This window comes from Callorhinus ursinus, unplaced genomic scaffold, assembly GCF_003265705.2.
Source record: "Callorhinus ursinus isolate GAN/ISIS: 27379988/994484 unplaced genomic scaffold, GSC_fseal_2.0 scaffold8, whole genome shotgun sequence".
NCBI classification, from domain to species: domain Eukaryota; kingdom Metazoa; phylum Chordata; class Mammalia; order Carnivora; family Otariidae; genus Callorhinus; species Callorhinus ursinus.
This window is the reverse complement of record NW_027397070.1, coordinates 29,144,586-29,160,547: the sequence shown is the minus strand read 5'-3', so window position 1 is coordinate 29,160,547 and position 15,962 is coordinate 29,144,586. Positions and strand designations below refer to the sequence as shown.

Genomic DNA, 15,962 nt, shown 5'->3' with positions numbered 1-15,962 from the left:
CAATTCCTCCTATAGATGGAGAGAGAGGAGATTGGGAAAGGGTGGGGAAGGTTGGGAGAGAACTTATGTTAAAGTCACATATAAGCTCATGGACCACTAACATCATTTTATCTTCCATCATTTGTTATATGGTACTATTTGTCAAACTTACCAGTCCCCTTCTCATAATAAAAAGTATTATGGGGGCAGATCACTATGAGAATGTAGCTGAGCTGTGGAATTTCTTATAGCTAATACTTTTATTTTTCTAATTTATGAGCAAATGTAAGTATTGTATCAAATTAGTTTATGTATTTTGAACCCTGACTTAATGTTATTTATTAACATGCTAACAATTCTTTAAATTTAAACATTAATACAAACTCTAAAAATTCTAATAATTCTAATGAGGAAGGATGGCAGTGGGAGCATGTTCTGGAATTTTCTTTTTCTTTGGTTCTTTCACTCACCCAGCAAATATTAATTGAGCACCTATTATGGACCAGGCACCATGCTAGCACTACCCTGTAAACACCATGATATCCTGCCCCAGGAAGTTTCTTTATTGAAGGCAACTGTATGAATTCTAGAGTTCAAACTTTACTTCTTCCAAACTACTTTCCTCACTACATTCAAAAATTAGCTTGCTCCAGTGAGTCTGCATCTCCTACAGAAACTTCTTTAAGTGTCATGAGGCAGTGGTTCATAACACCTATACAGACAGCAATCCTCATTTAATCATACTTCAATAAACAAACGCCATTGAGAAAAGGAATGTATTCATCAAGTCCTGGAAAGTGGTGGGGACCCCGGGGTGGGCGTGGTCAGAGAGGGTGGGAGGAAAGGCAGGCGTGCCTAAGTTTGAGGGACCTTTGAGGGACCTGGGGGCTTTGGTTTCAGTTCTCGAACGGGTTGAACTCCACGCTCAAAAATAAAGTGGAGAGTTAAATTTGGAAGGTAGGCTGTGGTCAACGCACATATTTGCCACTGAAATGATTGACTCAATCATGTCACCATGAAATTGCTCTCAGAGTTTGAGTAAAGTTAAAAAGGAGCAAGAACGGGCTTGAATGTTAAGCGTGTATTTCGGCAAGGCGGCCCCACTCTCAGACGGACAGAACCTCTTTTCCTAAAAAGAGCAGGAGCAAGCGGGCGCTCGCGTTTCGGCTAATTTTGAGCCGCGCCTCCCGCCGTCCGCCGTCACGTGCCGGCCCGCCCTGGCCGCGTTAATGGGTGGGCGGGGGGCCACTCTACCAGGCGCCGGGGCAGGAAGGGAGGCGGCCGCCGTGCCATTCTTAAAGGGGCCCGAGGGAAGGCGAGGAGCCGCTGACGGCCGGAAGGAAAATGGTGAGTTGCCGCCGGGAGGGCGGGGGCCGGAGGGCTGGGCCAGCCTGCCGGGCTCTCCCGTTTGCCGGAGCCGAGTTCGGCGGTCGGCGGCCGCTTCCGCCCGGCTGCTGGCGCGTGCCCACAGCCAGGGACTTGGCCTCCCCCCGCTGCCAACCCGCGTAAGGGCAGCATCCTCCAGCCGGGCCTGGGGTCGACCCGCCCAGCGGCTCCTGGGACTGGGGTGCGGCCAGTACGGCTGGATCATCCTCCCCCAGTCTTTCTGGATGGAGGCTTCCAGCTCCTGAACTGCAGGGTCGGAGGGGCCGGGGGTCCGGCCCAGCGAAGGGCTGCCCCAAACGTCGGTTTCTTTGCCAGGACCCGGGCCAGGCCGACAGGCGCTGAGTACCTTCCTCCTGACGGCCTTTGCAGGGAGGGCTCGAAATTTCAGATTCCATTCTCATGGCCTCGCCTTAGCTTCTGTTGTCTCCTTCCCCGGCCTGCCTCTAAGGATTTTTCCGTATTCTTGCTTTCTTCCAGTTAAGGCAGTTGGAAATCTTTTGACCTAAGGTTTTGGTCCTTAGCCTTAAAGTGACCGTCAAAAGCTTTAGTTTGTTCTGGGGCTTTGGCTTCCGTTCTCGAATGGGTTCAACCCCTCGCTCAAAAATAAAGTGGAGAATTAAATAAATTGCCCAGCAAGAATTTTCTGAATCTTTCCTATCGGGTGTTTAAATATGCTTATTTCTTTAATTAGAAACAAAACACAGCCCCCCACTGTCCTATCTCTGACCTCCCACTCATTTCTCAACCCACCTCCCTCGAATAGATCTTGTCGTGGTCACCAAATCCAAGGGACTGTCTTCGCTTCTCATCTTTCCTGACTTTTCATCTGCATTCCAGGCAGTTGACTACTCTCTCCTTTTTGAAGCATTTTCTTCCGGCATGCTTTCCCCTTGGCTTCTGTTTTTTTCTCCTACTTTTTCTGTTGGTCCATTTGTGTCTCATGCAGACTGTTCTCCTTACCTGGATATCACATGTAGGTGTTCTAGGCTACAGTCTAATGCTTTGTTTTCCATTCTGTATTCTTTCTTCATCCTTTCTTACACTCATAGCTTCAATTACCTCCTACCTGTAAGCAGATGACTTGTGAATTTTTATCACACTTGCTTCTGAGATCCAGTCCAGACCTATATATCCTACTATTTAGTTATACTCTAGGAAGCTTTTCCCCACTTGGGTGCCTCAAAGCCACTTCAGTTCCTCCAAAATAGAACTCATGCTCTTTCCCTCCAAACCTGCTCTTCCTCAGTGTTCTTAACTCAGTGAAAGGTATCATTTAGTGTGTTACACAAGTGAGAAGCTTCGGAGTCATCTTGATAACGCTTTTTCCTAATTCACCCCTCCAATATCCAATCTGTCACTAGCACGTTTGTAGTGGTTAAGAGAGTGGCTAGAGATCAGGCTTCACTAGTTGTGTAACTTTGGGGGGTAAACAATCTCTCTAAGCCTTAGTTTCTTGCAAAATGGGAATAACAGAACAAACTCATCCTAAGGGATTGTCTTAAGGATGAGAGGAGATGCGTGTAAAGGATATAGCACCATGTTTCTCTCATAGTGTTTAATACATGTTAACTGTTATTAGCAGTGTTTCCCTACTTCTCTTGATCTTCATCAACCTAAGCTACTTTTCATCTCTCCCTTGTACTAAGCTTGCCAAGTAGTCTTGCTGTATTCATCTTGGCACTCTGCCTGTTTCCTGCATGCAGATCTGGTCACGTTTCCCATCATCACTCTGCTTAAAACACTTTAGTGACTTCCCTTTGCTTAAAGGATAAAGACCAAAATATGACCCACTGGGACCTATGTGGTCCAGCCCCTACCCAACCTCCTGTTATGCCATGTTCTTTCTCATTCTTTGTGCTTGAGTCACACTGGCCTTTCATTAACTTAGATGTGCCATGATCCCTTTAATCAAAGGGATGCCTTGCATAGGCAGTTTTGGTCCTTCAGATACTTTTTTCAGGCAGATATTTTGTGACCATGGTGTTCTTCCTTAGTCATAAGTTCTCATAGCAGCCTGTGTCTCTCCTGCCTAGTTCTTATCACAGGTGCAAACAAGTATGTTTTCTTACCTGATCCTTTTGATGTAGGTCTGTTCCCTATAGACTATATTAGAAGCTCCCTGAGGGCAGGCCCATATTTATTTATTTATTTTATATTGATTGATTTATTTTATATGATTGTATTTATATGAATAGCACTTAGCACAGTGCTTACACTCACTAAATGTTCCTTACATGGATAAACCAATAAGTGAACACTTGTTCAATACTCCACTTTACTGTGTGTTAATATTTACCCATACAGAGTTGTTTGCAGGGTGTTACACTCATTCCTAAATGCTTCTACTAATTAAGCAATTAGAATTGACTGAGCCTGGATTCCTTTTCTTGTAGGAAGGAATTTTTGGCCTTATTACGATATTGGGGGGATGAAAATACCCTCCAAAAGAACTGTATAAATTAAATCACAGCATGTTTTTCACTTGGTTCCTGGTCCTTAGAATGTCAGGATTGCACAAGCAGCTCTGAGTATCAGAGCTGGAAGATAAGACATTTGTGATAAATTGGTCTTTGCCTAAAGAGGAATCTAAAATATTTATTAGTTTCAGTAATGGGTTCTACCTTTAGTTGAAGAGAGAATGAAAATTCTAGTTTTTTGACTCTAAATCTTTCTTGAAGATAGAAAAAATAGACTAGGATTGAATACTACCTTCAGGAAGCTTCATATGATTTAGCATCTCTTTCTCTAAGGAGAACTAACAGGACGCATGTACTTGACTCCTACAGGAGCCTTATTCATTGGATAATACTTATTGGTGGGATGTTCTTTCTAATTGTAAATAGCATATCCTATATCATACCTCACATATTACCAGTGTTCTGAATTTAAAGGACAATTTAAAATGGACAGCTATTTCCTGCTTTAACCTATGCTCTCATTTACCCAACATGGTGTCAAAAAACCAGGCTTTTATTAAATTTGTGTTTTAACTTAAAATTGAAAATGTTAATCTTTTTGGGTTATAATGAGACGTGTATTTAGCATGGGTCTCAGAACTGTTCTAATTCTCTTGAAGGAGGGGGGATCTTATGTATGAAAAGATCAAAGAATGTGGACCTTGTTTGGTACCTGACTCAATCGAACCAACTGTTGGGGGAAAAAAACAAAACAAAACGTTGAGGGGAATTTGAATTCTGTTTGATTATTTGAGATTGGAATTATTGTTAGTTTTTTAAGGTGAGATAATGTTATTGTCCTTATATTCTTAATGGCACATACTGTCATTTTAATGATGCATACTAAAATATTTACAGTTGAAATGACTTCAGGTCTTTGCTGTGTGACAGTCTATCGGGCAGTATTGAGAGTGTTGATGCAGTAAGATTGGCTGTAGGTTGATAATGTTTGAAGCTGAATTATAGGTGCATAGGATTCCACTATACTATTCTCTCCTTTTTTATGTTTGAAGTTTTACACATTAAAAAAAAAAAGAATAAAAACATTTCCATGCTTGTGTTTGCAATCAATAATATATTTGCATTACTAAGAGAAGAGTCCTTTGGTCATTTCCTTGCCACATTTCTGGAGAAGAATCTTTTACATTTTTTCATAATTTGTAAAAGGTTCTTTTAGTTTTTATATTTGTTTCATCTGGTTTTGCTTCCGTAGTTCTTCTTTTTTTTTTTTTTTTAAAAGTAATCTCTACACCCAGTGTGGGGCTTGAACTCATGACCCCAAGATCAAGAGTTGCATGCTCTACAGACTGAGCCAGGCAGGCATCTTGCTTTCATAATTCTTAATAAGTTCTTTTTTTAAATTCCCATAGTCATTTTATTAAGATATAAAATATTATTGGTCTTTACTCTTGTGGTTTATTTTTCATACTTTATATGTATTTTTTCATAGTTGTGAGGTGCAAAAATGAACCAGGGTCTTATTAATTCTAAGTATAATAAAGATTACTTTCCTGCATAGGGCAAAAATATTATACTTCCTAACAGCAGACAGTGATCCTGGAATTGCCTATATTCTTCTCTTCCTCTCCAGTTCTGATGAAATTGCACATTATTGTATCTAGTTCTCTAAGACATTTATTAGCCAAAGAGAAAGTTAAAGTGTAGCCTAGATATAAGGTGAACAATTAATGTAGATACAAAGGTTGGTAGATTTAAAAGCTCTTTAAGTATTCATGTGTTTCATGTTAACTCACATAACTGTGACATTTGTAGATGTCAGTGTATGTTTTTAAAGGTATTGTTTTATAACTTAAACACATACATGGCATTGAAGTCATGATTTTTTTTCTTTTCTAGAGTGAGTCTTTGGTGGTTTGTGATGTCGCTGAAGATTTAGTGGAAAAGCTGAGAAAGTTTCGTTTTCGCAAAGAAACGAACAATGCTGCCATTATAAGTAAGCTAAACGTGATTGCCTCAGTTACATGGCCTTCGTTGAATTTTATCTTATAGCTACATTGAATAAACTGAGCCATTAGGAAATAATTTGCCTCCTTCTGTTTTAATCTTCCCCCTTGCTTTTATTTATTTGTTTGTTTCTAAAGATTTTATTTATTTGTCAGAGAGAGAGCATGTGCCAGGGCACAAGCCGGGGTGGGGGGGAGCGGCAGGCAGAGGGAGAGGGAGAAGCAGGCTCCCTGCTGAGCAAGGCTGGGTGGGGGGGCACCTCCATCCCAGGACGCTGGGATCCTGACCTGAGACAACAATGGTTGCTTAACTGACTGAGCCACCCAGGTGTCCCTTCCCCCTTGTTTTTAGATCATTTTAAAAAATAAGTAACAGCTGTTATCCTAGAATAGAGGTGGAGTGTCCTACCTCCCTCCTCAGCTGCCTTTACAGCTCTGAAGAAGATGATCTTCCTAGTTACCTGGTCATTGTAATGACCCATCCAACTCCATCCTTTAACTTCTCAGGAGACTAAAAATTGTCTGGTCATTCAATCTCAGCCAGAAACTTCTGCCTGCGCCTAAAATGGTAGTGTTCAGCATTGTCTTCACAGTGATTTGGGGCCTTATTTCAATTCTAGACTTGAACCCCAGTTTCGTGGAGAGTACTTTTAAGTGTCACTGACTTCTGACGGTAGAAAGAATGATTTGTATATTTCCTCTCCCACTGTGAACTGTATCTGATGTTATGTAGATTTCTTTTATATTCTTAAGTAATATTTAATATGTGGGTGGTGATTTAGAAAGATGAAGGGAGGGCAAGGGGGTAAGAGTGTAGATCTCTATAGACTGCTTAACAGAGAGGCATCTGGCAGATGTGAATTAATGAGGTAGTTACAACCTGTAATCAGTTTTGGTTCTGTTACAAATAAATACTGCAACATAGGCATACAGTTCTTAAAAGTGAAAATTCATGTCCGTGCCATTTTGCTGCGAAAGGTAAAGCTCTGAGATCTTACCATATCTTACAGAATTTACTATGAAATTAGTGTAAAACCAAAAATGGCCACCTTTCCTGAGTAATGGAAAAGAATAAAGGCATAGATTAAACATATTTCAGTTTGGCTTTGGATTATGTTACATGTATTTGAGTATAAATATCACTGCTATTTGGTAATCCACTATCTCATAATAATCCTACTGCATTATGAAATCTTGACTCTGGAGAAGCTGGGAATTGGTGGTTGTTCTATCGTAACCCCAGTCTGCTTTTCCCCTTGCAACTCTAACCATGTTACATAGACCAATCTCATTTACAGTCACCCTTTCAGACCTTATTATGTAGGAAGTTGCATTTGAGTTACAAAATTCTTCAGACACACAGAAAATGAAAGGAGTTCACATAAAATTCTAAGTAAGCAAATTAGGTGATGGGAATTATGGGTAAAAGCCTTTAAATGCTGACTGCTTGAAAAGCACAGCTAGCTAATAGACCATAAACTAAACTGCAAATGAGTTTCTTAATGTTTTAATTTTAGATGCCAGAAAAAAGGCTGAAACTCTGTGGGTTGGGTAGATCAAGGTCACATTGGAATCAGTTTACAAAAAAAAAATCAGTTTACTTATACTATATTTTTATTTTAGTGAAAATTGATAAGGATAAACGCCTGGTGGTACTGGATGAAGAGCTTGAGGTTTGTTTGATCATCTAAGTACATTTTTATAGTTAAGCGATTATTATTGCCTAAAAGATGCTATGTTAGTTACATGTACTTTTAAAACGAGTCTAAATACATGCTCATTATGCATGAAAAGCATGTGCTAATTATTATGTAGCACATTGTCTTGCTGATTGAATCACCTTCTTTAAAACATTACTGAAATCCAGTGTAATAAGTGGTAGAAGTTAAGACTACATGTCCAATACAACTTCTAACTTGCTTGGCCAGTAATTAAAAACTAAAATGCTATAACCTAAACATTAGTTTGTCAAATTAAGTAACAAATTTAGACTGGAAAGAAATTCACTTTTTCCCCCCTAAGTCAGACGTTGATGTTTCTTTTGGGGGGTGGCTTTTTATCTTATTCAGTATTTCCTGCCAACTGGAACATGAGCACGACTATTTAGTTAATAAATGGAACTAAGCTGAGTGGGCTGGAGTGGGCTTTCAGTGGATTAAGGGTTTAGTAATCTCAGGTTATATGCAGTTTAGTAACATAAGATTTTATGTTGTGGTATATGGTTATGAATTTATATCTACTAGTAGAATGGGTGCTTGGTATATCTCTTAAGGATTTATGGGTCAGAAAATGCTTAAAAGTTGTTTTTCTTTATGGTGCCAGGGCATTTCACCAGATGAACTTAAAGATGAACTGCCTGAACGACAACCTCGATATCCTTTTCTTAGTGCTTTAAAAAGATTTGTTTTCTTTTGTGGTCAGAATTTTATTTATGAAGTTGGTTTGTTCAATTTTTAAAAGCCATGTATTTTACAAAAATTTCTCCTACACCATGATCACAATCAAAATATGTATGCACATATTGGACTAAGAAAAATGGGAAGTTGACACAGTAGTGGGATGAATTACTTCCTTTTTAAAAAATTCCTTTTATTATTATGTGTTTACAGTAAAAATTTAGAAAGAGAAAAGAATCCATACTAACTCCATACTTTTAATACATTTATTTTTGAGAGATTATATGTTTTTATACCTTATCTTTGGAGCTCATGTATACTTTTATGGAAAGATAATGATAATAAAGGTACGGCTCAAATGGAGAGAACAGAAATTTACCACTCACTAGCTCCCCAGGTGTGTATTGTCTTTCAGAACTTTGTTGGTAAGTACTTGTGTCAAATAGAACAGTAATTTTAATTTCTTTAACTTGAGAAAAACCTTCATTGTGTATAGTTATAAATACCAACATGATGATGGAAGAGTTTCATATCCTCTGTGCTTTATTTTCTCCAGTCCTGTTGGTGAGTGACTTTCTTTAAATAGTGCATATTTGGTTCTGATCTAATTAAACCATTTTTATAGGAGACAAATTTCATGCTTGTTTTAAAGGTGTAAAGTGTTGAATAACCTAAATAGAGGTATGTGTGTCTGTGCACACGAATTCATCCCTAGAAAGAAGTTTGCTATAAAGCGTCCCCTCTTAGAACTTGCTTGTTTTCTTAGGATAAATTTCTAGAAGTGTAATTGTATGGTCAAATCATACATACATTTTAAGGAATTTGAAATGTAGTGACATTTTAAAACACCAATGTACATTTTCTTTCTAGGTTTCGTGTATAAGTGCATGAACTTCGTGTATAATCATGATATATATTTGCATTTATCTTTAAAATAGTACTTAATGTTGATATTCCTGTAACCTTAAGAATAGTCCCAGAGTAGCTTACATTGGATATTGAAGTGGCTTATTGTTATTTAAGATATATCCATTATCACCAGAACTCCCAGTACCACTACCATTTAAGCCCACAGTAAACTCTGAACTCTTCTTTAAACTTTACTATTTGTATCATTTACTTAGCACTTAAAATAACTGCAGTACCTTTTTCTTTTTTTAAGATTTATTTATTTATTTATTTGAGAGAGTGAGAGAGAGTACATGAGAGGGGGGAGGGTTAGGGGGAGAAGCAGGCTCCCCGCTGAGCAGGGAGCCCGATGCGGGACTCGATCCTGTGACTCCAGGATCATGACCTGAGCCGAAGGTAGTCGCTTAACCAACTGAGCCACCCAGGCGCCCTTAACTTAATCTGTAAGCAGCCTGTAACTTTTTTTCAGGGCAGATCTCCCCACATTGATCCATCACCATCCCCAAACCTATATATGTTAGGCATCCATAAAATCGATCTTGATATTTAATGTCAAAATTAAGATTGTGCTGAAAAGTTCTTAAGTATTTACAAAGTTCTAAAAGATGTGCAGGGATCTAGCCACATTTATTTTTGTCAAGCCCCAGGTCTTGTTTTCAGTTAGCTATGGCTCCGTGCAGGCAGTGAAGTGCACCTACACAGTTAGACTGAAGTTTTCTGTAAACCTGATAGCATAAGAAAATCCTACATTTGTCATTTTATAAGTAAAAAATGAAAACCCATCACATTTTTAAAATCTAAGTCTCATTTCTATACTGATCTCTTTTCCAGGATGTAAGCCTGAACAACAGATGATGTACGCTGGGAGTAAGAATAAGCTAGTCCAAACAGCTGAACTAACCAAGGTGATATTTGTGTTTTACTTGCTTGTTGAGATAATATTTTTCCCTCACTATTAGACCATTAGCTAAAATAATCTTAACAGTTAAGTATTTTTTATGCAGGTGAAAATTAATTAGAACAGAGCAGTAAATTTAGAGAGTTTTACTGTTTGGAAATAGAATGATAGAAGTCTTTAATCAAAGTGTGTTTTTTGAATGGAAATTATAAGTTGATTAGAAGAAATCACATTTAAAATATAGGCAGCTTTAGAAAAGCCACTGCCACCATTCAATCTATTCAGAGTTTTTCATCTTCCATAATGTAGTTTCTAGTAGATAAAAGTAAGCATTGAAGCTTCTCAGAGCTCTTTACCATAGGCTAAATGAACCAGATTCTGTGCAGGAATTCCATATTATGCAGTTAACTGTATATTATTCCCAAGTCTGAAATTATTAAGAATACTTATTAGCTTTATTAAGCTAGACCATTCTGTTTATATGAGACACTTTCCTTAAGATTTAACAGGCCCCATTGTTTTATGGCATTGTTGAAGTTTAACGGTAAGAGGGGTACTTGTTTTCAAACTTTAACTTCCAAGTATTAGTTTGAGTTGAAAAAAGTATATACTTCTAAGGTTTTGAAATAGAATATTACATCACTAAAACAATAGTAAATAACATTTCCTTTCAGGTTTTATTTTAAGGACAGCATCAGTGTTTTACCCTTAGGTGTTTAACCATCAGCCCAGGAGATGTCTTTAAGTGCCCTCTGCCTTTTCCCTTTAGCTCATGTGATTGTCATTTGACACCACCAACTTATAGATGCTACTTTTTCTCATTTGTACCATAGGAACACCCTGGGGTTGCTCTAAGGGGGTTGGGTGATTAGGAGGGAGCTCTGTTAACAGCCTCATTTCCATTCTAATCCCACGGCACACCATCAAGTGCTGGAATTAAGGCATTACAATTTATAAGTTACTGTTACAAATAATCATATTGAATCCTCACCACAATCTTGTGAGGTTGATGATGATATTCCTATTCTGTAGATGGGAGAACTAAAGTTCAGAAGATAGAAGACTTGCCCACGGTTGCATAATAGTAAATGACAGAGCTAGGATTCAAACCCACATTGGCCTCAATCCCATCCTTTCTGCTCTATTATGTTGTTTCTGTATAGAAATACTTCCTGGGCCTGCGTGTGTACAGATTCTTGCAGAGATCCGTGGCTGAGGACCTGTAGTCCATCCTTTTCAAAACAATCCACAGCTTGTATTTCCTCCAACTATGGAAGACCAGCATATGTTCTTCCACTTCCTAACTAACTAGATTGATTTTAGTTGTGTGTACTTGGGGTATCTTTTCTAGTGGGTAAGATGTACAGAACTGTTCTTTTAGAATATTTGTAGATTTGATTGGAGATTTGTAGATTCTTTTAGAATATTCAAAGCTTTTAAGAGAGTTTTGGTTTTATGCCATCCTGATTGCTAAACTTTGGTAACTCAGTACTTAGCACTTAAAAGAAGTAAAGGTATATCTAATTTACAAAGATATGTCATGACCAACATGAATGAAGGAAGGAGAACTTGGTATGTAATACATATATACAATGTGTTTGATTTTTTTTTTTTGAGAGTGTCAAAGTATGACCTAACGTTTTTTTCTAAAGGTATTTGAAATAAGAAATACCGAAGACCTAACTGAAGAATGGTTACGTGAGAAACTTGGATTTTTCCACTAATGTGAACTTCTGTGTTTCTGAAGTATTTATGTATTAACCTGACCATACTGGAACCAGACATAAATACTTATGCCTAAAAATGCACTGTTACTTACAGTTTGTTTCCTGCAGTAAAGAAAAATTCTTCATTTGTTCAAAGTTTGAACAAAGGGGAAATCATCTTCATAGTAATGAAACTTTGTAAAGTGTTTCCTTATATTTGTAATTGTTAGGTGGACTACTTCTCTCCAGGGACTTTTTGCACTCTTGTGACTAATTTCTATAACTTACGGTTCAGAATTTGTTACTATTTACAGACACCATTGGAAAGTGGGTATTAGATTGTGATAGACAACAGTTGCCTCCTTTTGACAAATACTGGATATTAGCAGTTTATATATGAAAATAGCGTATTATCGCTTGTCAAATCTTTAAAATTTATTTGGGGTAAAAGACTTGAATGACCCAATTCAGAGCCATGAAAAATAATTTACTGTAGTGTAAGCTGCATTACAAGTATACTTGTCATCAATTCCATACCTTTTTTGGTTTCCTATATCTTTTTAATCAAGTCCAGAAACTTTGTTCATCAGTCATTCGTTCTTAGGGTCTGGGAATTAGATTTTATAGTAGTTATGACTATTATGTTTTCTTCTTACAGGAAATAGCATCTTAGGCTTGAAAATTGATAGGTTGGAACTAATCAAGGGCTTCATTCCTGGTTGTGTCATAGCTAGATAGTTTTGGATCTAGGTTAATAACACTTTATTTATAAAGCACCTCTTAATGTTGTCCTGTGAACACAAGTTATTTTAAATGTGTTAATACTGTGCCTTTGATTTGTTGGCTTTAAAGTTAGTTTAAGACTTTACATTGCCAGTATTCCAGATTTGGTGAAATTAATACTTTTGTAAAGGGTCCAAGTAAAACAATTTTCTAATGTGTATATCTGAAATTTGTAATAAAATCAACTTCATATTTTTAAAAATTCCAACTATCTACTTGCATTGGTGAATATATGGCAGTTGAGAGTTATAATTTGGGGTGTATTTATGATTACCTTTGTGCCATAAGAAAAATTACTTATCTTAAAACCTTGGCCAGAGTTATAACATTAACACAGTAATAGAAATTGCATCTTATATCCTAAACGTCAGAAGATATTCCCAACTGGACATCCATCTTGTTGGCATCCTTGGCATAAAGCAAGGATTCTAATATATAGTGTACTTTAAGAACAACATATAAGTGACTGTTTCACATTAATTTGACAAAAGGTCTTGAGACTGTAAAAACTAACCAAATTTGGTGAGTGAATTCTTATATTAGAATATCTTAGTCATTTCAAAACTAGAAAGGCATTATTTTATGTTGGTGTATGTTTCATTTATATATTCTTTGCATTTTTTTGAAGTTTCTGTGCCAACACTAATAAAGAGGTAAAGATAGTTGGAATTTTCACAATATTGAATCTTCTGTGGCCAACACTGTTTGGCTTTACTAATCTAAAAAACAGGAAGCAATAGGAAGTTAGTTGGAGATGAGGAAGTGCTAGAGTGGGCATTTGTTTTGGTTAATGAATGGGAAGGACTCTTTATTCCAATTTCCAGAGAGAGAGAGAGAACTTCAAACCCAGGAAGTTTACAAATTCTTTAAACAGCTATTTTGATATTGGAGAATAATGCTTATAATTCTGTGGAAATGCAGATATAACCCAAGTGAATGGAGAGTGTTTTTAATGTTTTTAAATGGAGGAAATGAGATTTCATTTCACCATGTTTGCAGCAATAAGAGAAACTAGTGCTGCAAGAATGTATTTTTTAATGAGGTTCCTTATTTTGTCTTGCATGTTTTTGTTTTGTTTTTAAATTTGAAAATCCTCCATATTGTCAGATGATCCTGACTTCCATAAACAGAACTTAGTTCCCCTGTTCTCTAACAGGGACAAAGAGCTGTGATAAATCATGCTTTTTTGAGCTTATTTGACTCCTTATCAATAACATGTATTTTGCAAGACAATAGATTATGATTGGGGAATCAGTAGAACATGTTTTGACTCCCTCTGTCCTATAGGGAGACTTACAAATCCTATGCTCTAGAGTGTTCTCAGACTTTTATATAAATTTCCCTTCCATGTAATCAAATTTTGCATTGTTCTTTTCAAGATATGTTCAATTTGCTCTCTTTTTCTGCTTCTCTCAAATAGTAACTCCAGATTGGATAATTGCAGTTTTTACATTCCATAGCTTTCTGGTGCAGCCATTCCCGTTCATATCTTAATCTTTCCCTTTTGGCATCAGCTTTTTTCCTGGGAACCTCCTTCATGGTCTTCTAAGTCAGCATTAGTTTTGAAATTGTTGGCCTTGCATGAGTTCTGCATAGCATCTAATGTTGTCACAATAGAGCCAACTAGTAATCCTAGCATGCTTTCAGTATGGTTTCTGTGGCAACATAAATGACATATGAAGAAAAACTGTTCTCAGGTTACTATGCTGAAATTCCAAAATGTCAGAGTTCTGAATAGTCTCGCTTTGTTCTGGTATTGAAGCAATCATGTTATTAAACATCCATTGAAGATCCATCTAGACCATTTTTGTTTAATTGACTTCTAAAATAAATGTTCAAATTGTCTATTTCTAAAAAGTTTACCAAATACCTAGTGCAGTTAAACATACTCTTGTTTAAGAGGGTGTTGCAAAATTTTTTACTACCGTTACTAAATAATCTTTGTAGGAAAATGTCTGTCTGCACTTTTCTCTCCCCTTTTGTCTCCTGTTTTCAGGAGTCAGATGTAGCCATAAACTGTATCCTGGTCTGACACTTTAACGAAAAATTTCCAGTTAGAGGAATTTATTGCCAAATTAAATTTGGCTGTCTTTATTCCCCACCTATATAGGTAGTTAGGAAGGTATACTTAAAAAATGTTTGGACTACTTTAAAACCTGAGCAATGTCATTAATCCATAACGTGGACTAGTGATGGATAGATATTCTCATGAGAGTTTAAATGCTGATATTTGGTGAAAGTAGAGAGTAACTTGTATTCTATCAATTCACATATTCTTAGTATGGTTGCTTTCCCTATTTGTTCAATAGACTGATAATACTGGAATCTATAGAATTTGAGCCTTTACAACTTATGTGAAGAAGTGTCTCAAACATTTCTGGACAAATCTTATTTTGTATTTCTGGAAGAATGTAAATCTTCTTAGGCCACTTAACACCAGTGGCCCCAAGTTGAATATTCTTGCAAAATTTGTTTCTTGTTATGCCATTTGACATTTCAAATCAGTGATCATGTTCCTGTAATACTCAGAACAACTATGTTAGGGTTGTGATAGAAACTGTGTTTTCTTGCTTTTTGGAATATAGTTCATACACATATATTACTTGAATATTGTTTGAGATCACTAACTTGCCAGGGCAGTTCCCACTGATCTAGATGGTCCAATATAATCTCATTCAGGAGGCTTGAAACATTAATGGTTTAGTCTTGTGAATTTTAACAGTTCCCTGTCATCATTTAACAAACTCAACAACTGGCACAACTTCTTAAGCTGTGATTTCAGTCTCTGCTAGTTCATATTGCATGTTTATTTTGGACAGTCTTCTGTTAAGCATGGTGCTTGTACTGGTTTAAATAAAATGTTAACATGAAAGGACTTCTGGCTTCTCATTTTTTTCTCACCTCCTCTCCATTTTGGAATTACTCTCACCTGCCTGGCTCAGTTGTGGCCTTTGCATGAGCCACAGTGATTCAGCAGTTTACTTTCTCTGGAAAAACTAAGAGGCAAAATAAACAGGAACCACTTGGCAAAGATAGGATTGGGTGAGGGAGAATGTAACAAGATTATATCTCAAACTTGTTCTGAGGCTAAAATGATTTGTTTGTAGTGGCAGAGGGCATTATCTCAAATGATGAACCCTTGCTCTTAAAGGGAAAACCATAAGTTAAAGGGGCTGTGTACTTCCCAAGAAATCAAAGTGAAGGATCTTTTATTGAATGTAGTGTGTCACTATTTATTAAACATCCATTGAAGATCCATCTTGCCTTTGTTTTAGACTATTCTGAATGGTTTGTGTTTCGTATCTGTCGAATGAATACAAATCACCACTACTTACCTAATTTTTAGAGTCTTAACGTACACTTCTTGTGATTGAATATGTGATAGGAGTCACGATTTGTTCATGGTTTGTGAAAGGAGTAGTTTATTGTCTTCCTGTCTTCAAGAATCTCATAAGGAGAATTGGCCAGAGTTTGGAAATGTCTTA

At 37.1% G+C, this 15,962-nt stretch overlaps 1 protein-coding gene across 2 annotated transcripts; it reads left to right on the top strand.

Annotated features, from left to right (window-relative positions):
- The first annotated feature begins 1,192 nt into the window (after nt 1-1,192).
- On the top strand, nt 1,193-15,352 carry GMFB (glia maturation factor beta). Of its 2 annotated transcripts, none has more exons than XM_025870020.2 (7): nt 1,193-1,326; nt 5,679-5,775; nt 7,409-7,458; nt 8,108-8,157; nt 8,663-8,745; nt 9,922-9,995; nt 11,641-15,352. In XM_025870020.2, the coding sequence occupies exons 1-7, from the start codon at nt 1,324-1,326 to the stop codon at nt 11,710-11,712; spliced, it is 429 nt and encodes a 142-aa protein (XP_025725805.1). In that variant the 5' UTR covers nt 1,193-1,323; the 3' UTR covers nt 11,713-15,352. The 2 variants fall into 2 exon arrangements, with proteins under 2 accessions (XP_025725805.1, XP_073751340.1); XM_073895239.1 differs by lacking the exon at nt 11,641-15,352 and adding an exon at nt 11,152-11,634 and having other exon boundaries at nt 8,108-8,158; nt 8,661-8,745.
- Nucleotides 15,353-15,962: the final 610 nt, after the last annotated feature.